Raw genomic sequence first — 27,777 nt, 5'->3', positions numbered from 1 at the left:
AAAATAAAAGACTAAAATGAAACAAATGTGTTAATGGATTCAAATCCACTCTGCTGTTTCCATGGCTGTGTAAGTCAGTGTTGTTAACTAAAAATAAAACCTTTAATCAAATGTTTGTTGTTTATTGACATAAAGCTGAAGACAATAATACTGAAAACAATAAATGAAAATGAAACAAAAATAAATGCTTTTCAAACCAATATTAAAATGATATTACAAGTAATGGCAAACGGCTACTTTAATGTTTAAAATGATCTTTGGGAAGATGCTTTACAATATGGGTGAAATAATGTTACATTAACATTCATTCATTCATTCATTCATTCATTCATTCATTCACTCACTCACTCACTCACTCACTCACTCACTCACTCACCCACTCACTCATTCATTTATTCATTCATTTTTATCCGCTTTTCCAGGGCCGGGTCGTGGGGGCAGCAGTCTTAGGAGAGGACCCCAGACTTTCTCCCAAGACTGTTCCTCCAGCACCTCTGGGGGGATCCTGAGGTGTTCCCAGCCCAGCCAAGACACTTAGTCCCTCCAGCTTGTCCTAGGTCTTCCCTGAGGATTCCTCCCATTGGGACATGTCTGGAACACCTCTGTAGGTAGGCGTTCAGGAGGCATCCAAAACAGATGCCCGAGCCACCTCAGCTGACTTCTCTCGATGTGGAGGAGCATTGGCTCTACTCCTAGCTCCTCCCGAGTGTCAGAGCTCCTCACCTATCTATAAGGGTGCGCCCTGCCACCCTGTGAAGGAAACTCATTTCGGCCACTTTTATCCGAGATCTTGTCCTTTCGGTCATAACCCAAAGCTCCTTTGCTATAGTATGCTACTGCAACATAGCGCATATGAGATAAATGATGTCAGCACACAATAACCTTCCTCCGATTGGGACATGCCTGGAACACCTCCCTACGTAGGCGTTCAGGAGGCATCCAAAACAGATGCCCGAGCCACCTCAGTTGATTTCAATGTGGGGGAGCATTGGCTCTACTCCGAGCTCCTCTAGGGTAACAGAACTCCTCACCCTATCTATAAGGGTGCGCCCTGCCACCCTGTGAAGGATTTCGGACAGTTGGATCCAAGATCTTATCCTTTCGGTCATAACCCAAAGCTCATGACCATAGATGAAAGTAGGAACGAAGATTGACTGGTAAATTGAGATCTTTGCCTTGCGGCTCAGATCATTTTTTACCACAACGGACCGGTACATTGAGCGCATTACTAGTGATGCTGCACCAATCTGCCTGTCAATCTCATGTTCCATCCTTCCCTCACTTGTAAACAAAAACCCAAGATACTTAAACTCCTCCACCTGGGGTAAGGACTTTCCTCCAACCTAGAGATGGCAAACCACCTTTTCCCAGTGGAGCACCATGGTCTCAAACTTGGAGGTGCTGATTTTCATCCCAACCGCGTCACACTCGGCAACAAACCACCCCAGTGCATGCTGAAGGTCCATGTTCGATGAAGCCAACAGAACAACATCATCTGCGAATAACAAAGATGAAATCCTGTGGTCCCCGAACCGGACACCCTCCATCCCAAGGCTGGGCTTTGAAATTCTGTCCATAAAAATGATGAACAGATTTGGTGACAAAGGTCAGCCCTGCTGGAGTCCAACATGCACAGGAAACAAGTCTGACTTATTGCCTGCAATGCAAACCAAACTCCTCCCTACAGAGACAAGACTACACTTAACAGAGCGCCTCTAAACCCATAATCCCAGAGCAACCTTCCACAGAATGCCACAAGGGACACAGTCGAATGCCTTCTCCAAGTCCACAAAACACATGTGGACTGGTTGGGCATACTCCCATGAACCCTCGAGCACCCTGGTGAGGGTATAAAGCTGGTCTAGTGTACCATGACCTGGATGAAAACCCAATTGTTCCTCCTGGATCCTAGGTTCAACAATCAACCATATTTATAAAATGTATAAATATATTTATGTATTATCTTTAATTACCTTTAATACAAACAGTCAGATATATGAACTGTACAGACGAATCTTCGCTGAGGCCAGCTTCCAGCCTCCGCCGATGAGACTGCAGCTCTGCACAAGACATTTGGCCAGCGGAGAAATTAAAATGGCCGTGCCCAGCTGAGTCTGGTTTCTCTCAAGGTTTTTTTTTCTTCAATTTCACCAATTAGTAAAGTTTTTTTTCCCCTCTCCGCTGTCCCCACAGGTCTGCATGGTTCGGGATCTGTAGAGCTGCGCATCGTTGGATTTGCTCTGCAGTGTTTGGACTCTCAGTAGTGATTATTTAACCACACTGAACTGAGCTAAACTGAACTGAACTTAATCACTAAAAACTAAACTACACTGTTCCAATTTACTATGACCTTTTATGTGAAGCTGCTTTGACACAATCTACATTGTAAAAGCGCTATACAAATAAAGGTGAATTGAATTGAATTGTACCTTTAAAAACTCAAGTACATGCACAGAACAACTTGAGCATTTAGAGCAAATAAACAAATTTAAATATACCGCTTGCTTTCTGAGCCTTGCCAAGCAAGACCTTTCTTTCCCCCTTTAATTGGTCAACAGAAAGAGCTGTGATTGGCTCTAACGCTCTGGTGCTGTTCACCAATGAGTTACACTAATAAATGCAGTGGTGATCACAGCTGATCCATGACAGACGTGGAGGCGAAAACTCGCTATGCAGACACGCTCGTGTCTGTATGCAGAAGTTTAGCTGTAACAGCCTAGAGGAGGGGAAACTTTACCTCATGCTAGCAGGTCAAAGGTCCACAGCGAAAGAGAGAAATAGAGTTTACTTTAAGTTTCTTCATAGCAGTGAAACAGGGGCTCCTATTGTAAGTGTCAGTGGAAGTCTGTCCAGCAAACACACATGCAGTAAACTGTGCACAGTTTCTGCGGTTTTAAGGAGTTGGAGCATTGTAAATACTCGCGCTCGCCTCCTTTGCCATAGTATGCTACCGCGACATAGCGCATAGGAGATGAATGACGTCAGTACACAATAACCGGTTATGATTATTACTGAACCGATACTGAATTGTTTGTGTCTGCATGGCGGTGCACCAAATAAACAATTAATTTTGACACCCCCTACAGACTACAATTCTGAACTAGCTGTTGAATTGGTTTGAGGATTGGAAGCTCATAGCTCATATAACTCATAACTTACCTGACATGATAGGTTGGCCAGTCATGCTCATGGGGGCCATTCCGAGGTTATTCATGGCAGTAGCCCAAGCATTAGGATCTGAAATGGGCATCGCTAAAGAGTTGGAGTCCATGGCAATATTCCGGAGTCCCTCTGAAAGAGAGAGATATATTGAAATATTTAAGGATTTATATCTGACAACCCAAAAGTACAAATATGAAGACATTAATACTAATGAAGTAAAGTGGAACATGTCTGAATCTGCGAAACTGAGCAAATTCACAATTTGTGTCACTAATAACTCCAGTTTTATGAAATATTTCGTTTAGTATTCTGATTATGCATAGAACACTATAAGGGTTTAATGTATCAAGTGGTATTTTTATGTATTATATAAGCATTAAAAGCCTGAGTCGAGGACTGGAACTTGATGAATTGAGAAGTTCGAGTTAATAGGGGAGAGAAGTCCTCTCGGCTTAACACATAGAACATATTTTAATATGGTAAATTGGGAACCAAACTTCTCCTGAAAACGAAATTGTGTACTATTACCACCGCAGAGGTGCCAATGTGCTTTAGCGCATCATCACTTCACAGAAAACAGGCCGCCGCTTTCATAAAACTTATCTTGCTGCCAGAGGTCTGATAAACTTCAGTATCGCCCACCAAAAGAATGAAGGCTATAAACCGAGAAATAGAGTTCAGAAAGTTCTCATATCTGAAGTGTGACTACTGGGCTTAAAGTGCGTGCGAGAAACCATGTGGCTCCTGCACGGAGTAGGCGGCAGTCATGGAGGAGATCATTTCCACAAACTATTGAGAAAATGTCATCGTGTTTAGTGGTCGGTCTGGGTATCATAATACAGAGTTAATGAAAAACAGCAGTGATAATGACTTTTAGCTTCTCCGGGGGGATATCAAAAGAGGGTTTTGGTCAAAACATCTAAAAAGCACATTTATTTAGAACAGAAAACAAATGACCTGTGTGACTTCATGTTTTGCTTCCTCATCTCAGATAAATTACCTCTCAAGGGTTTTACGGTATCTTTTAACATTTAAATAACGTCATGTCATGTCTAAATTAGCATAATTATACGTCAACAACTGAGCTTCTGCTCTTAGCTGTGCACGTACTCTCACTCTGAAATGAATAGTCTCTATGGCAACATACAGCGTCAACATGGATCCATGTACGCCTTTGTTGTTGATAATTAATTTCAATTTTTTTCACCTCTTTACACTTTTGCAAAATACTCAAAGATAAAATAGTGAACCCAGGTAATATCAGCTATAATAAACCTAGGTATTAAACAGTGGGAACTGGAACTACATACAGAGCTAACTTTAAACATTGAAGGTCTGCCATTTCATTAAAGTCTTGAGTTTTTAATTTGCACTGTATTGGCTAAGAAATGAATCAAATGGGAATCAGCAGGAAACAGCAGAAATCATTCCTCGATGCTGAAGGAAGAGTGTCTATTTGATCTTTTGTAGGGTGCTGGAGGACACTGTTCACAAGTCCATCTCTCAGATGTCTTCTTTTCAGCAGTCTTCCTCTCATTCATCCAAACAGACCGCAGAGGTCCAAGGTTTCAAGTAAAAACAGTTGTTTAATCATCTGTATCAGTGGCAGTGGTGTGAGTGGACTGAAGAGACAGGCAATTTCCCTCCCTGTTGAAAGAAGTCTTCGTTCCAAATCCACACCGGATTTTCCATTTTCCGCTCCTCAATCACTCTCCACTCAATGGCTAAAGAAACTTTGCTCTCAAACTTTGTACACCATCATTCAGAAGTTGGGGACGAGTAAGATTTTTTTAATGTTATTGAAAGCAATTTTAAAATACATCAGGTTTGTTTAGTGTAATGTCATTTTAATGTTTTTATATGATCCATGTTTATTATGAAAGGTAATATTTCAATAATTTAACAATACTGTTGTGTGTTCACAGTTCTCTGAAGGTCATGCGGAATTTAAGTAACAAAAGGCATACAATATTTACATCAAGGCTGCATGTATTTGATAAAAAAAAGTAATCTTACTGATCCCAAACTGTCATCTCAATTTTATAGACCCTTTTTACGTTTCTGAGTTTCTCAGTCGTGGAAGGCGTCATAGCTGTGTAAACTTAGAGCGCAGTGAATCGGAGACTACAACAAATAATTTGTTTACAATCCTGTTTGCTGAAATAATAAAAGAAAAACTCCACGATGGTGTTATCAAGACTTTCAGAAAAAGAAAAAAAAAAAATAGTGTGAGACTGATCACGGGAGCCAGAGGAGAAAATAACATCAAATTTACTCTCAGCCTCTTAGACGCTGCATTGGAAACACCTCGCATAAATGGTAATTAATTTTTTTATTTATTTTTTGTAATTTGACACAAAGATGAAATATGACATTTATAAATACATATAAATGTCCATATATTAAAAAATATCTAAATATTAAAAACTTTCAAGGAATTAAGATTATAATGACTGTTAAACGCGTTATAACAGTCTTTATGAAATAGGTCCATTCTTTCCAAAACACTGTTCCTACTAAAAAACTAACAAATCAAAGAAAAAAAAAACACACACAAATTTCTACCTGCTCTATTTCCAATCTGCACCACTCACACATCCCAATCAGTAGGCTTGAAGATCAATACAAAAGCCCTATCCAATGTAAACATCACAATTTGTTAGTATTTAAGATTTCTATGGATAAAGCAATGCCTCATTAGACTGAATCTGAGTCCATAATTCACTCTCTGATGAAAATACACAAGTCTTGTATTCAAGCTGAGGATCTGAAGTTTGTTTGGTCAGGAACTGGAACTGATTAAAGGCTCTTTCACTGGCAAACCAAAAAAATGCATTCTTAAGATCACTTGAAAGATTACTCAATAACTCAAAGATTACAGCACAGGATGTTTGCTGGACCAACTGCCTCCTCTGCCAAAGCTGAAGTGGCCATTTATCTTGCAAGGATGGAGAGGCAAATAAGACTGATGCTTCAGCAAATTCAAAAAATAAAACTAATTGAACAAAGTCAGGACCTAATATGAAGTTTCTTTATTTTTTTAGAATGGAATCATACAAAAATGTTATGTGAAACGGGAGGCACGGTGGCTCAGTGGTTAGCACTGTCGCCTCACAGCAAGAAGGTTGCTGGTTTGAGTCACAGCTGGGCTTCTCTGTATGGAGTTTGCATGTTCTTCCCGTGTTCGCATGGGTTTCCTCTGGGGGAGAAATCTGGTGTAAGTGAATTGTAAGAGTGCATGTGTGGATGTGAGAGTGTATGGGTGTTTCCCAGTACTGGGTTGTGGCTGGAACGGCATCTGATGCATAAACATATGCTGGAATAGTTGGCGGTTCATTCTGCTGTGGCGACCCCTGACAGATAAGGGACTAAGCCGAAGGAAAATTAATGAATGCATGAATGAGTTATGTGTAATAGCATTCAACTAAGATTTAATGTGGCCATATTTAATTGTTTAAGATGACTGATTTGCACAACAATAGTTTGTTACAGTCTACAGTAGGATATTATTTTGAAATTTTTGAAAAATGTATGTTAGTTATGAACATACCAAGTGACTGTACAACTTCAGACAGGATTAATTAAGTTGTTTAATTAAGTGGCAATAGTCAGTAGCTATGTTTCCATCCAAAACTGGGAATTAACGTTGTACGCAAAACTGGATTATCACATAAAAGACGTGCAAATAAAGCAACGCCAATAGAGTCAACGCCTTCTGCCTTCAGATGACAGGAGCTACAACTGCGAAAATGTAACGCGCTGAAGATGAGAGAATGAAAACAACACTGACAGATTTAGTTTTAGAAACCAGCTAAAGCTACAAATAATGGCACATCTGATTAGTGCTCATGTAGTGAATGTTAATCCGCCATCTACACTTTTCCAAGAGTGGATAAAAGACTTCCATTGGCTTCTAGTCCGTTATGAAAATAACTAAAGCATTCATTGTAAAGTCTGTGGGACGGAACTTTCAGGTAACAGTTTGCCACATCTACACATTTTAAGCACGAGAGGTTGTTTAAAACTTCACTTAATCGCTAGACGCTGTCAGCCGTGCAAGTGGCAGCTATATGTAAAATTCATGTCAAGCAGTGCGTGCAGGGCCGGTGAGCGGTTCGTCCGTGTTTTGGTCACTCAATTATGCTTTAAAAATGTGTTTTCTTGTGATAACGGTATTTCATTGAGACATATTTTCCTCACGCATGCATATTTTTTTGCTTGTTAGTTTTGATTAGTGTTGATTTCAAATGCAATTAATCTGTTTATAAAACTTAAAATAAGTTATTTTTATTGTTTGGATATGTTTTGGTAGTGGGGGGTCGCGAGTTCTTGACGATCTTACATTGGGGGTCGCTGGCTTAAAAGTTTGAGAACCACTGTTTTAGAGCAGTAATCACAATACCGTGATCCCAAGGTTATCATACCATCAGAATCTTATATTGGCCCATGCCTAATATCAACAACAATAACTGTAAAATTAACTACTGTAAATTAGCATTCATACAAAAGCATGATGGTATCCTGTATACCGCAAACACACAGCTTTTTTGTGGGGTGTCACATAAATAAACACATTTAATTTAATAAATCACTTTCAAAATCCATATATCAACATTTTTTCAAGCTATATTATTTCTTTGTACCATTATTATTATTATTATTATTATTATTATTACAGTTTTGGTTTAGAAAATTCAGAATGATTGTTAAAAATACCATAATTGTTATCATCCTCAATGTGAATGTTCATTTATAGTATGTACTCACTATAGTAGATTGTCCTGACCCTACAAACCCACTTTGAGAGGAAGTGACTTCCCAGGGGACTGTTTCATCTCTTTAGGTTTAAATGTCCTTTGGGCTGCTAAGTCACCTTTGTAAAACTTCTGAGAGAGGGAGCAATTAGAAAAAAAAGAGGCTGTCTGAAAGTCACAAGGGATGGATGGGGGAACGTGTCCCCCACAGGCCTGCTTTATTATCATCTACAGCTCTGTCATGCACACACACACACACCCGCACACACAAACGCACATGCCACTGTGTGGTCACAAAACTTTCTCAATAAAGCTGTCCATGGCTCACTGCCCAAAGCTCCCTCAGAAGGCCAAGAAAACTCTGAGAAATTTATTTTACGATCTACAAGGTCTTAACCGCTAGACGGACAATTACTGGCATTTGGGACAACTTTAACAGGAAGCTGAGGGTCATGAAGAAATTCATGGAAGGTTTACATACACATACATTGACAATCACATCTATTCTTCCTGACCTGTATGACCTGTAGAATTTAGTTTATCAGAAAAGAATAGCTTACTTAGAAATGAAAAAATAGACTTTATAAGGTATGTACATATAAGGCTGTTGTCATATACGATCAATGACATGACTAATTTTTTATGTTGTTTAAATTAATTCAAAAAGGTTCAGTGTCAAAATAAATAAGCAAACTACTTGCATACATTCTCTATTTTGAGGACCAAGTCTAATTTTTATTCCATTATAAGATAATGTTTAGGGGATTGTTGCAAGAATGTCAAAGTGGTGTAACCAATCATATTAGCTAATTTGGCATAATTTAACATTAGACATGTTTAATAGTAAATAAAGGCAAATATTGCACAACTGTTCTAAATATTTTAATTCATTTGGGGAATTATGTCTGTCAACTCAAATTCCTGAAGCATTAAGATGGTGTAACCTTCATTTATTGAGTCATTTTGTTAATATTGTGCCATGAGACAGGAAATTGTCAGGAAAGGACTCTTGATGAAAAGACTGATTGCTGCATGCAAAGGTTAGTAACTCTCTTTAAAATGTGTGATACTTTGACCTTTTAGGGTATGGTCAGGTATTCTTAGGCATGCATGTCAAACGGTAAGACCCCAGGAATGCACTTATAATTGATCACTATTTTAAAAAATAAGTATTATAATTAAAATACATTTGAAATATTTCCACCAAGCCCACTGCTTAGATAAATGTTGATAATAATGCCTGTCAAAATTGATTTTAAGTTGAAATGTCAAGCGGTGTAACTGGTTACACCATTTGACTTCTTTTAGAAATACTTTTTTTTTAGCAGTTATACCATTTGACATTTTCAGGTACATTTAGTCTTGATGTTTGTAAAAAATGGTGCAAACGTTATTTTAAATTACATAAAATCAACTTGGATAAAATCTGTACATTTTAAAATACCTAACGGATGCTTTTAAATCAACTTTTTAAAATATTTTTACATTTATCATCTTGCCACATCTTATTTGTCACTGAACCATATACACTTTTATATACACGCTATTATTCAATCATGTTTTTCTTCTATGAAGCAACATACATGAATCATAAAAGGCAGCCGGGTCCAAAACAACATTGCTCAGACAAATACATAGTTTAAGCATCAAGCATGGTCATGTACCTTTCATGATTTACAGTTTTTTCCTGTTTATTTACGGTTGTGAATTGCCTTATGAAATGTTGATCTCTGCTCTGTCCACTTTTTTTGTAAAAAAAAAAACTCTTAAAGCGACATTTGAATAAAATGACACTTTTGTTGACATTTAGTTGTTTGCAATAATATAATGTATAAGAAATAATATGAGAAATAAGTCTGTACAATAACAGAAAAATTACTGGCAGTTTATTACAGGAAGTTTTTGTAGTGTAATATACAACACCAACCCAAACAACATATCACATTAAACTTTGAATCTGAAAGCCTTCCTGGCTGAATGAATGAAATATGCGTTTTCCACCAAGGCAACCGGGATGCTGAAATATAATTGGCAAAACTGGCAGTGGGCGAGTTAAATTACCAAAACAAAGACAGACGAGCATGTAATGCACATGTTCAAAGCAGAATATCTGACTTTAGCATTGTTTTTCAGATAAACATGTATGTTCACTTATCATGTTTCTTAAATATCTGCAAACATTCATTCATTTTCTTTTCGGCTTATGTCCCTTTATCCACAGCGGAATGAACCGGCAACTTATCCAGCACATGTTTTACGCAGCGGATGCCCTTCCAGCTGCAACTCATCTTTGGGAAACATACACATTCATACGCTAGGGACAATTTAGCCTACCCAATTCACCTGTACCACATGTTTTTGGACTGTGGGGGAAACCGGAGCACCCAGAGGAAACCCACGCGAATGCAGGCAGAACATGCAAACTCCACAAAGAAATGCCAACTGACCCAGCCGAGGCTCAAACCAGCGACCTTCTTGCTGTGAGGTGACAGCATTACCTACTGCGCCACTGCATCGCCTATCTACAAACATATTATGCTATTTTTATGCTTTAGAAGAGTCAAACCTTACATACAGCACCTTTAAATCTCCAAATACTGTTGGTTTAAACATGTTTTCTCCATTTAACAGCACTTTGGAAATATTTAAAAAGAATGACATTTTAAACAAATATACATAATGTGTATGGACACACTGAATGTGCTGCATTTGTGTGTGTTTATCTCGACCAGGACACTTATTGACTAATCAGCAGCCAGAAACTGATTTCCGACCCTGAACCCTCAAGTACTCTACGACAAATCACTTAAATCAAATGAAAAGCTCAAACATTAAGCACTCGTTCCACTGCATTCAATAGTAAAAATCGAAAGTGTTGAAAGTGTAATTACTCAAGTGATCGTACTTCCTCCAACCTTCATTAAGACATGGGTAATCCATAGATGTATGAATGAGAATTGCATTCAATAAGGCCCTTGAGACTCGTGAGCACTCTCAGTGAAGTGTTTATTCCACGAGAAAGTAACGTTTATCGCTTGATAGCCATCGTACCGTCTCACAGAAGGGCTCTCGGCATGTTTGATGTCTAAATCTGGAACACCTGATATCAAGCGGTTTTTGAAGAAATCTCCTTGAGGACTGGCTGTCTCCAATCTACATGGCCTGAACCCTGTAAAAGTGATCTGCGGGATCAAACAGAGGTGTTTTCTGCTTGGCATATGACACTTGAGTTTAAAGCAACAATCATTTGTTGTTAGCCGGCTTAACTTGTCTTTTCAAGGTGATCCAAGAAGCTGATTGAAATCGTGATGGTTTGGCATAATGAGGTTTGCATTTGTGGCGTCTCCCCAAAGACTTCATTCTAATGCTCGCCCACCTTCTGCGGGTTTGAAAAATCTCTCCAGAGAGGGTTCAGTCTTGCTTATAAAGTGAAAAAGCAACCTGCACTTTGCTTTTAAATGAGAAAGATGCAGACACGTTTGTATTTTAGAACATATTTCTTTTTATTTTGTGTTGATAAACACAGTCCTTGGCAGTTTAACAATTGCTTTGTGCTAAATTATGCAGCGTAGATCAAATCAAAATATCACATTAAATGTCTAATTAAGAGCTGTTTAGACAGTCCTCGTCTTGTAAAGATGCACAGTAATTTGACAGTTCGCAATGTCAAATATTTTATTACACATATGCCAACATTCACAAAAGGACAGTATGCTTACACACACAAAAATTACAGTAACTGTGTTAAATCAAATATGGACCCACAAAGGTCTACAACCCTGCTCCTGGGGTCCCACTATGCAGATTTCAGCTCTAACCCTGATAGAACACACCAGAAGCAGCTAATCAAGCTTTTCAGGATCATTTGAAAGTACACAGGTATGTATTATGGAAATACATATGGATGGACAGTGGGTCCGCAGAAGCAGGGTTGAAGACTTCTTTTAGTTAGAACCTATTGAAAATCTACCACCGTAGTCACTTCTGAAAGTGCAGTTTTTCTGAAAGTGTAAAAGCAACCTTTTGAAATTTTAATTAAAGGTTATTTTAAGCTTGACACTCACATGTAGATTAATTCAATAAATTTTTAGCGCACAATAAATTTATAGCCTGTTTTTGCACTTTCTCTGATGGTGGATTTGTTAAAAGGGTTCCATTTACATTTGGACAAATTTATATTTGCAAAATTACATTTTATTGAAAATGGATATTTTTATACAGAAATGTAAGCTATATACTGTATCGTCTTCAGCATATACTTTTTTATATACACTGTTGGCTAGGAGGGGTACTTTACTCGTGTTTATTTTATTTTGAAGATCTGCTGCTGCTTTCAGTAGTATGGCAATAAATGTAATGTAAAACGACATTCAAACTCACAATATTAGCATTTAACACTGAATAAAGCACATGAGGTGTACCTGAGGTAAACACTGTCAGTTTATCCTGTTGTTCAGCTGCAAGAAATAAAAGCAGTTTCTAAAATATTAATTTCAGGTGTTGGGTTAGGCCAAAAACTCATTTTAATATGAAAATATTCCTTATTTTGTGTGCCGTTGCTTTTATTGAAAACACTGCTTAAATCAGCCTTCAGGCTTGACAGTCAGGCGCCTGCATGTGTTTTAAACCAGGTGTGCAATACCTAGTTTAACTACTGGGTGCCAAACATACTGCATCTTTAACTAGGTTATTAGGGTGACTACACTAGGCAAGTTAAGTTAACTATCCAATTTATTGGATTCATGGCTTTGTTCTGTAGCCAATTAAAAAAAATACCATAAAAATTGTTTAACATTTTTATAAAATGGCTTTTATTCAAGCCAAACTAAAACAAACAAGCTTTTTCCTGAAGAAAAAAACATTACAGGAAAAACTGTAAAAATGTCCTTGCTCCATTAAACAACACTTGGGAATTTTTTTTTTAATAATTAAAAAAATAAGATAATCATTTTGCTTAACTGCATGCACGAGTTACTGTTTGAGGTCAGCAAACCTTTTTTCCATCAAAGAATCCAGAAAAATGACATCGAGATCATTTCCATAAAAATACTAAGCAGCAACAAAAGCAGCGGTGTCACAATATTTGTTGTTTTCATCCACATTTTTATTTCAGAAAAAAAATAAATAAATAAAAATGGAATGCGATCAGTTTGCCATCAAACTGACTGGACTCAAATACTTCTCGGAAATACTTTCTGCTCAAAAACATCAGACAATCACCTCTAAAAATAAAATAACAGAACATTAGAGCTCAATGCAAATGCAGCAATTCAACGTATTGGCGACTTAACCACTAATTTGTGCAAATTCCTATAATGTCATTCATAAAAAATTACTTTCGAAAAAAGTTGGATGTGTCACACTATTTGGGGGAAATTAGCTACAGTGGTTGCAGCAATCACATTATTTTCTTTTGAATAATTTCCATGTTTCTCAGAAGAGGGCTTTTTTTGTTGTTGTTTTTATTTGTTCAATCTTGCAAATGAAAAACTTTTCAAAACTTTGCTTGTCTGATAGAGTCCGAAAGTTCAAAAGGACAGCTCTACGTGTGTCCACGGATGTAAATGTCTGAATGTTTAACATCCACTACTATGATTTAAATTTAACATTTAAATACTTAAGCACAACTACAACAATGTGTTATAACATCAGCTACTCACAATAACACACAGATTACATTTCTAACACAAAGAAAAAGCCTAATAAATTTTGAAAAACGTACGTTACGTATATATATTATTGAAAAATGAGATCTGAATACGGTTATATTACACGCTAACCATTTCATCAAAGCGAAAAGGCACTCAAGGTTGTACTATTTTGCTAATAAGTTCACGACTAAAAGTACAACAAACCTATGCCCTTCAGCAGTGACTATATTCACAAAATAGCACAACCTCTCAAGCGTTTATAATATCAAAAAAGCCCAGCAGCGCACACCAATAATACACATCTCAAACAGACATTTGAGTCACCAGCTGTCTAAACTGAGGATATAACGGAGCGTGCGGTGTTAGAACTAAATCCACTTTTTCAACTGCAGGCCGTTGCCAAGCCTTGAATGGTGTTTAAGAGCAAAACAAGAAAGAGCAATGAGAGAAACGCATGGTGAGAATGTTTTTGTCCCCATCTGAATATCGTTTTACAAAAGCAAAAGTGGGCCTGTTAAGTTAAAACAGACGTCGTTGAATCTTGGCTCAGTTTCTCTGGCTCCTGTGAGCTGTCCATAAGCGGCTTTCTGCATTAAACAGAAACGTAAAAGGAAAAAAAAAAGCTTGTTATAATGTGGTTTGCATTACTAGCGAGGTGGATTCAAATTAACTCTTGTCGTGGGTCAAACGGCCCAGACACTTTCCAGCCAGACGCTTACAAACATGACAGCAACAAGGTCTTTTCTAACAATGCGACTAGTGCTGTGATCCGACATCTGTGTGTTTACACAAATTATTTATTTTCTCTGTCTCTCTTCTGGCCGGATTAAGGGAATAATTAGTTTTGGGTTCCAGCTCAGTGGCAGTGACATTTCCCTCGCTGCTACACATTCATCCCCCAAATGCACAATTTAGGATGGTGTGTGTCAGGACTTTGAGCTCTGGAAAGGTTTGTGTTGTGCCATTTTAGAAAGAAATAGGGTCTGACAGCACTGCTGGAGCAGCACCTCCTGAGCTCCAACACCTGAAGAGTTTAAGCAGCCGTCAATAAAGTCACATAATTATCATTGAGAGATGCATTCATGTGTTAAGACCACCGTATTACAACATGAAAAATGACTGCTGAGAAATGTATTATTTATGGCTGGGAGAGCAGTGTGTGTATATAGCGAGATACAGAAGCCCATGCGCTGTCATGCAATCCCGACAAAACAAAAGCCATTTCTGTTCTATAGGGCTGCTTTACGGTTGAGCGAACTGGATTTTAACTTTGATCAGGGACTTATTGAATTTGAAATAGCTTTACTTTATGTGTGTCAGTGATAGAACACTTCCGCATCCGTGTTTGACACTTGAGGAGGAGGATAAGATTTTATTGTAGCGCTTGCTGAAGTGAGTCTTCTGATCCAAATGCAGTGTCAGCTCACTTGGACGATTGGGACATCTGCATGGTTACAAATGCATGTTTGACATATGCAGATTAAGTGATTAGCAGCTGACCAGAAAAGTAAAGAGAGAGAAAATAAGACTGAAGATAAATAATTCACCATCAGGGTTCAACAGTGAGAAACAAAGCGTGTAATGATTACCGTTGAAAAGTTTGGAATGTGTAAGACTTAGGGCTCTATTTTAACGATCTAGGCGCAAAGTCTAAAGCGCACGACGCAAAAGCATTAAGGACGCGTCCTATTTTAAGGGTGGAAAAATACATTCTGCGCCCCTGCGCATGGTCTAACAGTGTTGTTATAATTCTCTTAATGAGTTCTGGGTGTGTTTTGAGCATAAAGTGCATTAAACTAATTAGAGTCTAATCTCTCATTCACTTTAAGAGTCACTTGCATCAGGCCATGGCGCATTTGCTATATACATGGCGGACTTTGTAAGTGGAAAATGTGAATGGAAAAACTGAATGCTTTACTAGCGAAAAAACAGTTAAACAGACCATCTGCAGCGCGATTTGGACCAGCATAGGTGTACAACTAACGCGTTCTGTGCTGGAGTTTAGACCAAATTTTAGTTGGTTAATGGCACAGTCTATTTCAGTTTTTCAAAATAGCAACACCAACAACGCGCCTTAACACACCTCCTTTTTAGACCGGAACACCCATGAGTTCACAAAGAGGCGCAAATGGATTTGTTATTTAAACAACATGGTGCAAACGTAAAATTAGGATTGCGCTAGTCTGAAAATAGCAACAAATCGTGCCAAACACGACTTGCCCCTTATGGTGCCAGGTGTATGACAGGGCCTTTAATGTTTTTGAAACACTGAAAAAAATGGCAAAAACTGTTTTCCATTGCATACTTTTTAGGAACACAGTTTATTTTTGTGATGGCAAAACTAAATATTCAGCATTATTACTTTAATCTTCACGATCACATGAGTATTCAGAAATCAGTCTAATATGATAAGTTGCTATTAAGAAAGATTTCTTAATATCATCAATGTACTCGGATAACGCACATTAAAAGATATTGAAGAGGGTTATAAACAATGTATTTGTCATTAATATAAAATGTCAGGCAGATTAAAAGTGACATACTACTAGAGCTTTATTTTGAAGACCAAACACCTCACTCTGTGCTGCAAGATTATGCTAGTCTCAATATTTCTCAATTTTAGGTGGGGATTATACAAGCGTAAATGTATGATCACTGACCCCTGATCAGATAAATTCTGTGCTAATGAAAGTTATTGTGTAATTTCATAAGCTTGCTGTTTGCTTATTAATTATTCAGTATTAATTGGATGATATATATAACAATAAATTTAGACATTTCACAGACCCTTTCATCTTAAGCAGTTTATAATATCTATTCCTTTATTCTTCTCCTGTTGCTGTTAATGTGACTAAACTAAGGTTGTCAAATAAAACATATGCCAGAGTAATTGGTGGTTCATTACACTGAGGTGACGCCTGATAAACCAGGGACTATAGAATGCATGTAGTAACGCATAGAGAATGTGGAATACCTCAAGGAAATACCTTTATAACTACAACTTAGATAGTGATAGTTCACCTAAAAAATGGAAATTTACTTACCATTTACACACCCTCAAGTGGTTCCAAATACTTTTGATTTGATTTATTTCTGTCGAACACAAAATAATATATTTTGAAGAATGCTGAAATCCTGTAACCTATAGTGTTTTTTTTTCCTACTTTGGATATACATGGCTTCTAGAAACTCACATGGTGAGTATCAAACTATTTCTTTAAACATGTCTCTATCACTACATTACACGTGAATTTACAAAACTAGAAGAAACACTTGATAAACTAATGCACGCGCTGACGTGCACTATGGTAATTTTCATGAAATGCAGCTTACATCCCCAGGGATCCCGAAAGAGTGAAATGTGACTGAGCAAACCCTCAGCAGTAACAGTGTGACACGATGAGAATGACATGAAAGGAGCGGCACTTCAGCTAATGCTTAAACACAGGGGTCAGCCATCATGATAAGCTGCTTTGAATTTCATATCAGCCGCTCAAACAGACTCATCATTCTCTGGCTCACTGTGGAAGTCAGGTCTCGTCGCTGATTCCCATTGTGATTCCCTCACGCTCCAAAAAGGCAGACTAGTCATTAAAACCATTCGACTTCATGTGATATTTCAGCTCAGTAAATGCTTTTAAAAGAATATATACACATCGTATTGCCTTACAATTACATTTAAATGAATATAAATGGTTTAACAAACTAGTTTCTGCATGGCTAGATAGCGGTTATGAGCTAAGCCAATCAGAGCTCAGCAATGCTTGAACGCTTGATTTATAGTGTCTTCAAATAATTCTGCATGAATTATGTAATTACAGGTAGAGGAGAGCTCATCTCCATCTTTGAAGTAATAGTCCATGTTGCCTAAAGACCGTATCCATGCGAGAATGAACTTCATTTGACTAAATTAACAGCATGTCATTTGCTTTAACTGTCTGGCGTTTGATCTGGAATTGTTATGGTAAGGTCTGAAACAAGGTTTTTTTTTCTTTAACGTGTGCCAGTGCCTTACAAAAGGGTTCAAAAAGAGGTAAGTTCTTTCAATTTGAACATCGTTATTGGACAAGACTTAATTAAAAAGTGACTTTAATTCTTTGTGAAGTTTGTTATATTGAAGCCATTTATTGAGTGAGTGTTAAGTATGCTGTACAGTTCATGATTTGGTATGATTTGTTAAACACTTACCAGCCACTTTATTAGGTACACCTGTCCAACAGCTCCTTAATGCAAATTTTTAATCAGCCAACCACGTGGGCAGCAACTTGATGTATTTAGGCATATAGACATGGTCAAGACGATCTTCTGAAGTTCAAATCGAGCATCAGAATCGGGAAGAAAGATGATATAAGTGATTTTGAACATGGCACGGTTTTGGTGCCAGACGGGCTGGTTTAAGTATTTCAGAAACTGCTGATCTACTGGGATTTTCACGTAAAATCATCTCTAGGGTTTACAGAGAATGGTACGAAAAAAGAAAATATCCATTGAGCGGCAGTTCCGTGGGCGCAAATGCCTTGAGGATGCCAGAGGTCAGGGGAGAATACCCAGACTGGTTCAAGCTCATAGAAAGGCAACAGAAACTCAAATAACCACTCGTTACAACCGAGGTATGTAGAAGAGAATCTCTGAATGCACAACATGTCCAACCTTGAGGGGGATGGGCTACAGCAGCAGAAGACCACCGGATGCCACTCCTGTCAGGTAAGAACAGGCAACTGAGGCTACAGTTCACACAGGCTCACCAAAATTGGACAATAGAAGATTGGAAAAACATTGGCTGGTCTGATGAGTCTTGATTTCTGCTGGGACATTTGGATAGTAGGGTCAGAGTTTGGTGTCAACAACAAGAAATCATGGATCTATTCAGCCTTGTATTAACAGTTCAGGCTGGTGGTGGTGGTGTAATGGTGTGGGAGATATTTTCTTGACACACTTTGGGCCCATTAGTTCCAATAGGGTATATGCTGAGCTAGCGTTTTTCCCATACTGATAAACTTCTGGTGACCTGTTATTGTAATTTTTTTTTTCCATTTTATACAGTTCCTTTTACAGCATCGATGTTGTAATGTAATTAAAATACATTCAGTTAAATAAACGAGACAAAAAGCTGTTTACTCGCACGTGCCCATGAGAATCGGCAGGCTAGAGCAGAAGCTCCATTGAATATAATAGGGTAAAATAAAAGCTCATATTATAAAGACATGGTGGGGGAAATGTTATTTAATGCAGTGCTTCTTGTACAATCTGAGACCCACTTTATATCAGATATCACTCAGCCAGTGGAGATCGCTTATTTTTAAAGAAAACTGACCTTAAATGCCCCGATTTTTGCATTGGCATACAGATGACCGGAAGGTTACTGGCAAAATCAAAGTCCTACTAGCATGCTAACATACCCTATTGAGCATCGTTTCAACGCCACAGCCTACCGGAGTATTGTTGCTGAGCATGTCCATCCCTTTATGACCACAGTGTACCCATCTTCTGATGGCTACTTCCAGCAGGATATCGCACCATGTCATAAAGCGTGAATCATCTCAGACTGGTTTCTTAAACATGACAATGAGTTCAGTGTATTTAAATGGCCTCCACAGTCACCAGATTTCAACCCAGTAGAGCACCTTTGGGATGTGGTGGAACGGGAGATTCACATCATGGATGCACAGCCAACAAATTTGCAGCAACTGCATGATGCTATCATGTCAATATGGGTCAAAATCTTTGAGGAATATTTCTGGTACCTTGTTGAATCTATGCCATGGCGGATTAAGGCAGTTCTGAAAGCAAAAGTTGGTCTAACCTGGTACTAGTAAGGTGTACCTGATAAAGTGGCCGGTGAGTGTATATTTGTTTACCCACACACAAACACAGGTGCCCTCCTACACAAAGTGTCACATGAAATATGTAATTTTAACCACAACAATATTAAAAAAGACAGCAAAAATCATGTGTTTTACTCATTTAATCTTACTATATATAAGACTTATAATCTAATGGGGCAATTTGTGTAACGTTATCGAAGTTTTGTGTAATAGTATGCTTAGTTTGGAGCTAATGTAAATATATTCATTTCGTTATGATTACATGCTTATCTTAGCCTATATACTGACTTTCTAAAACTTTGACTACTAGCAGCACCATCAACAAAACATGATCCTTAATTCTGAATTTAGCTTCAGAAGCCAAACCAAACCCATTAATAAATCAGCCTATTACCATTTTGAAAAGCATAGTGCAAAGTGCAAATTAGATCCTTTGTGCCCAAGCAAGATCTAGAAAAGCTTATTCATGCATTCATTACCACTACCGTAGATAACTGCAATTAGCTTTTCATTGGCCTCTCCAATAATCTCGCTTATGGGGCCATATTTACTGTACCAAACAAAGCAAATTTTTGCAAGAACACAATTACAAAAGAGCACAGACGGAAATGGAAAATTTTGTAGATGATTTACCAATAATGCGCAAATTAAATAACAAAGACGTAATATAGAATTTACATACAGTATCAATAAGCATAGCACAAACGAATGCTGTGGCAACTAAGCAGAGCTGATGTTCATAAGGTGCAGGTGATCTATATGACCAGACATGGAACAAATATATATATATATATATATATATATATATATATATATATATATATATATATATATATATATATATATATATATATATATATATATATATATATATATATACACAAATATATACACACATGCACATATAAAACTGTATTAATGTGACATAGTCCAGTGTAGGCATGGGACCATAACAGTTTTCAAGGTATGCTGCAGTTTAGAAAAGTCAAGGTTTTAAAACTGCCATTCTTTTGGAAATATTTTTGGAAAAAGTTTTGGTTTTTTACCAAGACATTTAAAAAGAAGATATATTTTAGAGCAGTAATCACAATACAGTGAAAGCATGATATTTTTATCAAAGGTTATCGTACCGTCAGAATCTTATACCAGCCCTTGCCTAGTCCAGTGACAACATGTTCGGACAATATGCTTTTCTGGCATTCCCAATACATATGTGTGGAAAATCAACGTAATTCCATGGATTCTCTGTACAACCAAAGAGCTTAGAATCACCAAGAGGTGACACTCAATAGAACGTTCAGCCCCGCGATTCAACCATTTTGGAGTGAAATTGATCAGCCGTCCACTGGATCTTATTGCTGTCGTTATGGCAAGCAGCTGTTTTGTTTTTTATTTATTTATTTAAAAAGTGCATTAGAGCTGAGATACAACCTGAAAGACGACAATACAACACTTACCATCACAATCATCAGCACTTTTAAGAGTTTATTTCACAGACTATATAAATTAATACTGTCATGTTAAATTAACATGACTTTAAAAATGGGATGTTGATGACAGTCTGACAGTACACTTTTTGTTGCAGTATTATATGTTATAATAATATATAGTATTTTTTCCAGTGTTGTCTGTTAAAGAAAGACTAATAAAGCTTTTATGTAAAAAGCCACTTTGTCCAAAATGATTAAATACGGTCTCTTGTTCTAATTCTGACATGAAATATGTCTCCTGATCTGAGTCCAATTAAACACATATGGGGAATTCTGAAGAGACATTAAGTTGAACATCTCTTTGAGCAAGTCTCAAAGAGGGGTCATTTTGAAGAATGCAAAAGATACATGTAGCAAAATAAACCCAACTTGTTAATTCCATGCCTAGAAGTTTTGGTGTTGTCATTACAAATCACAGAGACCATACAAACTACTAGATAAAGTAGTTTTTGTTGTGGGGTATACTCAAATTTTGCATCACCCAAAGTTAAGTAAAACAAACAAACAAAAAAAAAAGGTATTTTTAGTTATTTTGTTAACCTTACTTTCATTTCATAATTAAAAATATATATTTTATTAAACGTAGTCTTGTCAACATTTTGTAAATAGTTTTCTTTTCATTGAGATATTTTTTAAAATTTAGCTTTTCAATGGGGGTGTATAAATATATAATACTTTAACTCATATTTAACTCAATATTTTATTTAATTCTGTCTAACATTAGTTATCCATGCTGTTGTTCTATTGGAATATTCATTCCAAAATGGCCACCGTGTGACACTAGCGGCATCTAGTGGCTGTTTCCCAAATAGCAACAGAGTGTCGCCTCTTGGTGATTCTAAGTTCTTTGGTACCGCTGAACAATTGTGACTATTTAGGACATACTTTTTTTAATACCCACAATTTGATGAGTGGAAATGTAAGTAAACCGCATTGCATAATTCATTTCAGTACTCTCCTACCAAAACATTTGCATCTGACTGGGAAAGCCTACAAACGCATATTCAGTATGGTCAGGTGCAAAAACAGCTGTGTCCATGCTTTTTCAGCGCTATCCTTCACTCCGTGTATTAAGTAAATACCAACAGTACCAACAGAGCCCATGGTCCTTACACTAGTTTCCAGTTTCATTCAGAATCAATTTTAAGTTAAGTAAAATCCTTAAATGGATCAAATGCATGACAGGTACTGTATGCTGGTAAAATATAAAACAAACAGAGCCCTCAGAATGCAAGAATTAAGCTAGTGAATAAAACCTATTCAAGAATAGTGCTTAGTAACTCTGCAGACTCTTTTCATTCTCAAACAACAGCATCACACACTAACAAAAGCTGAATAAGTAAAACGCATCATTTCAAAATATGTCAGTCAAAAAGATATCACTTCGTAAAATGTAAAACACAAAACCATGCTATTGTGTTTTTACATTAAAGTTCTAGATCTCACAGCTACCTTTTTTTTTTCATCTCAAGCTCTGATATTTAAAAGCTTTCCCTCTGTCACAGCTCTGATTTTCAGCTTGTCCCTGTGCTGTCTCTTTCAGGTCTCTCTGGACTTTCAACACTTGCATCTTGCTTTCAGGCTTCACTCTGAGTTGAATCAGGGAGGTTGGGGTCTGTTAAAGGTGCTTGGGTTTACTGCTTTTTTCCCTCTAGCTTGCCCAGGGGATGTGCCTTTGTTCCTGCACAGAGATGTCTGACATACGCACACAGAGAAAGTCCATTGCCCTGACATGAAACAGCATTTGCAACCCATTTTACTCTTGTAAAGGGATGTGTTTTAGAGAAAAGCAGAATATTGGAAGGATTGGTGAAGTAGGTTGGGGCATCGAAGTTGACTTCCATGGCACAAATTCAGTCTTAAAAATGTATGAAAGCCTCTGAATCTGAATGCACCAGTCATACCCTGCATTTATCCTTAATGTGTCTGCATTCAAAACCAATGCCAGATGTCACTGTCTCATGAATGCAGATGCGCATGAGTTCATCAGTGGAGAGGAAAAACATGTTCTTTTCTTTTACGGTGTTGAATCAGCAGTGACAGATGACTGATGTTAACGCTTCGTTAATGAACAAATGAGTGGGGCGGGTAAAGAGTTAAGAGTTTACTGATAAATTGTCATGCTGTTTGCTTACTCACCAGAGGTGCTCATCTTTCTGCAGTCTTCCCCCTATTAACTTTAATTAATCACAACAACTTAATTAACAGAGCTTAATTATTATAGAGGAGTAGATCGAGCTGTTTGAAATGGAACGCCTCTATAGAGAAAGATGAATTCTTAAAATGCATTACATTCACTGAACATGGATGTTGGTCATAATTATGATTGATCATTCTGTACAAATTGTCAAAATTTACATCAGTTGTAAAGCTCATGTTAAAGGGTCACGAAACACCAAAACAACAAAAGCATTTTTGAGATATTGACAGTCATATATATGTGTCACATGTTGCTAAAAACACTATTAGGACACATATACTTCACAAAAAAGTGAAAATTGTTTGTTTTTGCGTTCATTCAAGCAAATTCATTCTTCCAGTTTAAAAAGAAATTTTAAAGCTACGTCATGGCCATGAGATCCTTGTGTGGAGACTGGATGTCTGTACCGGCTGGTCTAACGTGACATGTTTGAGTTTTCAGCATTAATTCATGAGAAAGACTTGGTTCGAACCAATCAACAGTCTTCAAAGCTATATCATGCATATTAATGAAGTTGCACCTCGTTCACAACAGAGAGCCTAGATAATCTTTTTTCACGTTGTCATTATGGGGTTTTGTGTGTAGAACTTTGAAGAAATAAATGAATTTAATCCATTTTGGAATAAGACTGTAACAAATATGGAAAAAGTGAAGCGCTATGAATGCTTTCCGGATGCACTGCATGTATTTGTTAATCTGACTTGTGAGGAAATATCTGACCAGTCATCTGTTCATTTAAGTTCCGATGTGTTATTGTATTTTTTTTTGATATTTTATTTATTATTTGTATTTTTTAAAGAGAAAAAAAAATTAAGTATTTAAAAAATAGGGTATTCCACAAGAATACGTTTAGCAGTTTGGTTTCTGTTGTAATATAGACATTTTGGGAGTTCTTCTCCTCTGAATAAATGTTCATGTGTGAGTCTTGTGTGTCCGAAACGGCATCTTCTGTAAACAATCTCATCATGTCTTAAATAAATAAATAAATAAATGGATTTTCTTCCTATTTCAGGCTAAATTTCAGAAAGTTTATTTTCTGTGCATTGATTCTATTCTGCTTGCCATTTGTTAAGAATGTAGCTTTTTATTAGTGTCTTTAAATCTGAAGGCGGGATTTTGCACTCCTTTATCTTTCCTATTAGTGGTAAGTGATAATAACTTCTTTATTTTATTGGGCTTATTTCAAACAGCAAATACAGAGCAAGAGATTTCTACAATGGCCATGTTTATAAAAAACAAAAAAAATTATCAATAAACACAGAGATGTTAATCTCATCTGAATTATCATTTGGAATAAAAGCCGTTAATGAAAAGAACTTGTAAATCATTTACGCTCAAAATCGGGCTTCAACTCTAGTTTGGCCAGCACCTTTCATACTATCAGTAAAGTTAATAAAATATATTAGAAGCACAGATGTCAGATTCTTAGCACACCAAATAACACGACTAAGACTAACATGACTAAATAATTTCATTTCATAATGATTTTGCAATAAATTACTTATTTTTACAATAACGCTTTTGTCTCTAGATAACTTCACACATTTGTAATCCATTTTACTTATGTTAAGGGAGGTTTTTTTAGAGAAAAGCAGAATATTGAAGGATTGGTGAAGTAGGTTGGGGCATGGAAGTTGAGTTCCATGGTACAAATTCAGTTTTAGAAATGTATGAAAATGTACAGTATGAAGAAACTTGTGAACTTCCAGATCTGGCATAAAAACCTTCTGTAACACATGGTTTAGACTCTAGAAAGTACTGCTGTCAAACATATTCAACAAACCCCTCTGAAGAGTAAATACACTTACAGAATGCTTAGAAATGAGAATTAATAGCATGTTGGATCCTGTTGGCAACTCGAATTGTTCAGCACTAGAGGGCACAGACTGCTTCCATGTCAGCCAAGTAGGTTTAATGTCTTTTGTTGTCTGCTTGACGGATTACCACAGCAATTTCCATCCAGCAGACATCGATATACAGCAAACATTCTGTGATTGCTGAGGATCATGAATATATTTGGTGTGTTTTATTCATTCATTCATTCATTTTCTTTTTCAGCTAAGTCCCTTTACTAAACCAGGGTCAACACAGCGGAATGAACCGCCAACTTATCCAGCACATGTTTTACGCAGCAGATGCCCTTCCAGCCGCAACCCATCTCTGGGAAACATCCATACACACTCATAAACTACGGACAATTTAGCTTACCCAATTCACCTGTACCGCATGTCTTTGGACTGTGGGGGAAACCCGGAGCATCCGGTGGAAACCCATGCGAACACGGGGAGAACATGCAAACTCAGCACACAGAAACGCCAACTGACCCAGCCGAGGCTCGAACCAGCAACCTTCTTGCTGTGAGGCGACAGCACTACCTACTGCACCACTGCGTCGCCTGTTTTATTCATATTATGTTTTTTTTTTTGGAAAGGCTGACTAAATGTTTTGACAACGTTTAACCAGGTAGAGCACTAAGAATCTCTGGAAGAAGAGATTATTAATCATCTCCACAATAGGAAGGCGGTATTTGTTTAAATGTTTGCATAAGTTTTAAATGCCTTTGCTCTTTACACAGAACCCCTTCTTGAATAAAGCCTCAATTAGTCTAAATGTTACAGTCTGTGCAATGAAATCCACAACAGGCACTGTAAAATCTCATATGCATAGGAACAGAGCAGAGCAAAAAATTCTTCTTCACTCTCTCTGTCAAAGGCCTTAAACTATAGAGAAAGTGTCAAAGTAAAGGGCCATGTAAAAAAGAAGAGACTGACAGGGAGGATGGATGAGAGAAATAATGGAAAGTAGCAGCTGGAATATATGCCTTAATGTATACCATATGACAGGGATTTAAAACAGCAAATCCCACCATTACTTGTCAGGTATTCTGAAAGGATTCTTCATTTGCCAGTGAGAAGGACAGAAACTTCCTCTGACATCAAGCACATACACCCCCCCCCCCCCCCCGCCTCCCACACACACACACCTTAAAAAAATCCACAAATTACTAAATCTGTTCTTCTGGAGCTGTTTCATTGTAAATAAACAGTTAAATGTTTATATATACAATATATTTAAATAGTATACATTAGTAGCAAATAAATTAGCAAACTGTTTAGCTTTATAAAATTAATAGCTATTATAAAGAAATAAAATCAAGTCATCAAATCTCATTAATATTTTCTTCGCTGTATAACTTACACATTCTGATTAAAGAGCAACAAATGAATCACATTTGTTTGGATTTTTTGTTTGATTACATTAAATAATAGAGGTGTCACTTTAAAAATGCACACATCTAACTTTATACTATAAACATTCGATTGCTTTCCAAACTTTTTAGGACAAAAGTTAGTTGTGTTTGAAAAAACCCACCAAGATCGACATCTTTAGATGTTATTATTATTAATTATGTGTATATGTCTGTTCAAACACGCACCCAAAACCCAGACTTTCGCTCCGCTTCAAATCGCGTTTACAGAACCGTTTGGGAAACAGAGTCTATTTATCACTATGGAGCAGGTCAGCTGACAGTCACGCACCGCTATATGACTGTTTTGAGGATTGCATAGGAGGGGCGATGGCACCAGTAATGAAAAGGAAAGGGAATCCCGCAGTTTTTATATTTATTTCAAAGTGTTTTCATGATTAAATAAAATGAAAGCACAGAACAGATTCACAATTAAGAGCAAGGCGCGGTCCCTGGTGGTTCAGCGGTATGGGTTGCGTATAGGGAGGATCGGCTCTTAAATGTTTATTGTTACCCTTCAAAGAAAGACAAAAAAATTGGAGAAATACAGGAAAATACCTTTACATGATGATAGGGGCATAGAGCTGTAAAATACGGGAGAATCCCGGGAAAAATGGGAGGGTTGACAGGTATGGAAAAGCTATTGCCGTTATTTGTGACATAAGAGTGGGTGTGGCCTTTTCATTTTAGTACACAAAACAGCTTGTCATGCTGCTTGATGTAGCAAACTTGTGCTTTCTTATTAAATTTTAATGTATTGCCATATACATACTCGTTTGTAGAGGAAGTAGTTTGACCACAGTTTGCTATTTGTTTTTCCGAATCATTGTCCCATAGTCAAATGAATCAGAAGTCCTGACATAATTGCAGAAAAGAGCTTTCTTCTGCATTGTAATAAAATGCCAATAGTAATTTTGATTAATCCATATCAACATTTGCCTAACAATGATTTATCTTGTGTACTGTAGCAAATATTTACTAAGTATATAGAGAAAAAAATTAGGCAAATTAAATCCTGTCAACATAAAATTAATAAATGGATAAGTATGTTTTTTATGGATGGTAATCATAAAACATTGTCATGCATTATTTTCCATTATTAATTGCTGGTCCTAAACTAGAAATACTGCAACTGTTTAGGCTACAGAAAAAAAGGAAATAATCAGAAAAAAGATACATCATTCCAAAACTAAAATAATCACCAAAACGTATTTGAAAGAAGAATATATTCCATTTTGTACAGAATGTACATTCCATTCTGCATTTTAGATTCAGACATACGACCTTGATAGATTTATTTCGAGATTCAAAGACACAAGCAGACATTTTATGGGCCATAAAGGAGCAGAGTGCATATTAGATTAACAAATGAGTACACAAGGTTTAGATCAGGCCTCGGATTAGTGCTTCTCTTTCAGCTTCCCTCTTTAAATAAACTGAAAAAAGCA

General features: G+C 37.1%; 1 protein-coding gene across 4 annotated transcripts in view; it reads right to left on the bottom strand.

The window, feature by feature from the left end:
- enox2 (ecto-NOX disulfide-thiol exchanger 2) overlaps window positions 1–27,777 on the bottom strand; it is a 412,131-nt gene that overhangs the window by 135,636 nt on the left and 248,718 nt on the right. For all 4 annotated transcript variants that reach the window (XM_056472047.1, XM_056472048.1, XM_056472050.1 and 1 more), the window contains one exon: window positions 3,160–3,291. In XM_056472047.1, coding sequence (XP_056328022.1) covers window positions 3,160–3,291 — 132 coding nt within the window. The remainder of the gene's footprint in view (window positions 1–3,159; window positions 3,292–27,777) is intronic.

This window comes from Danio aesculapii, chromosome 14 (genome assembly GCF_903798145.1).
Source record: "Danio aesculapii chromosome 14, fDanAes4.1, whole genome shotgun sequence".
NCBI classification, from domain to species: domain Eukaryota; kingdom Metazoa; phylum Chordata; class Actinopteri; order Cypriniformes; family Danionidae; genus Danio; species Danio aesculapii.
This window is presented reverse-complemented; position numbering and strand designations above follow the sequence as displayed.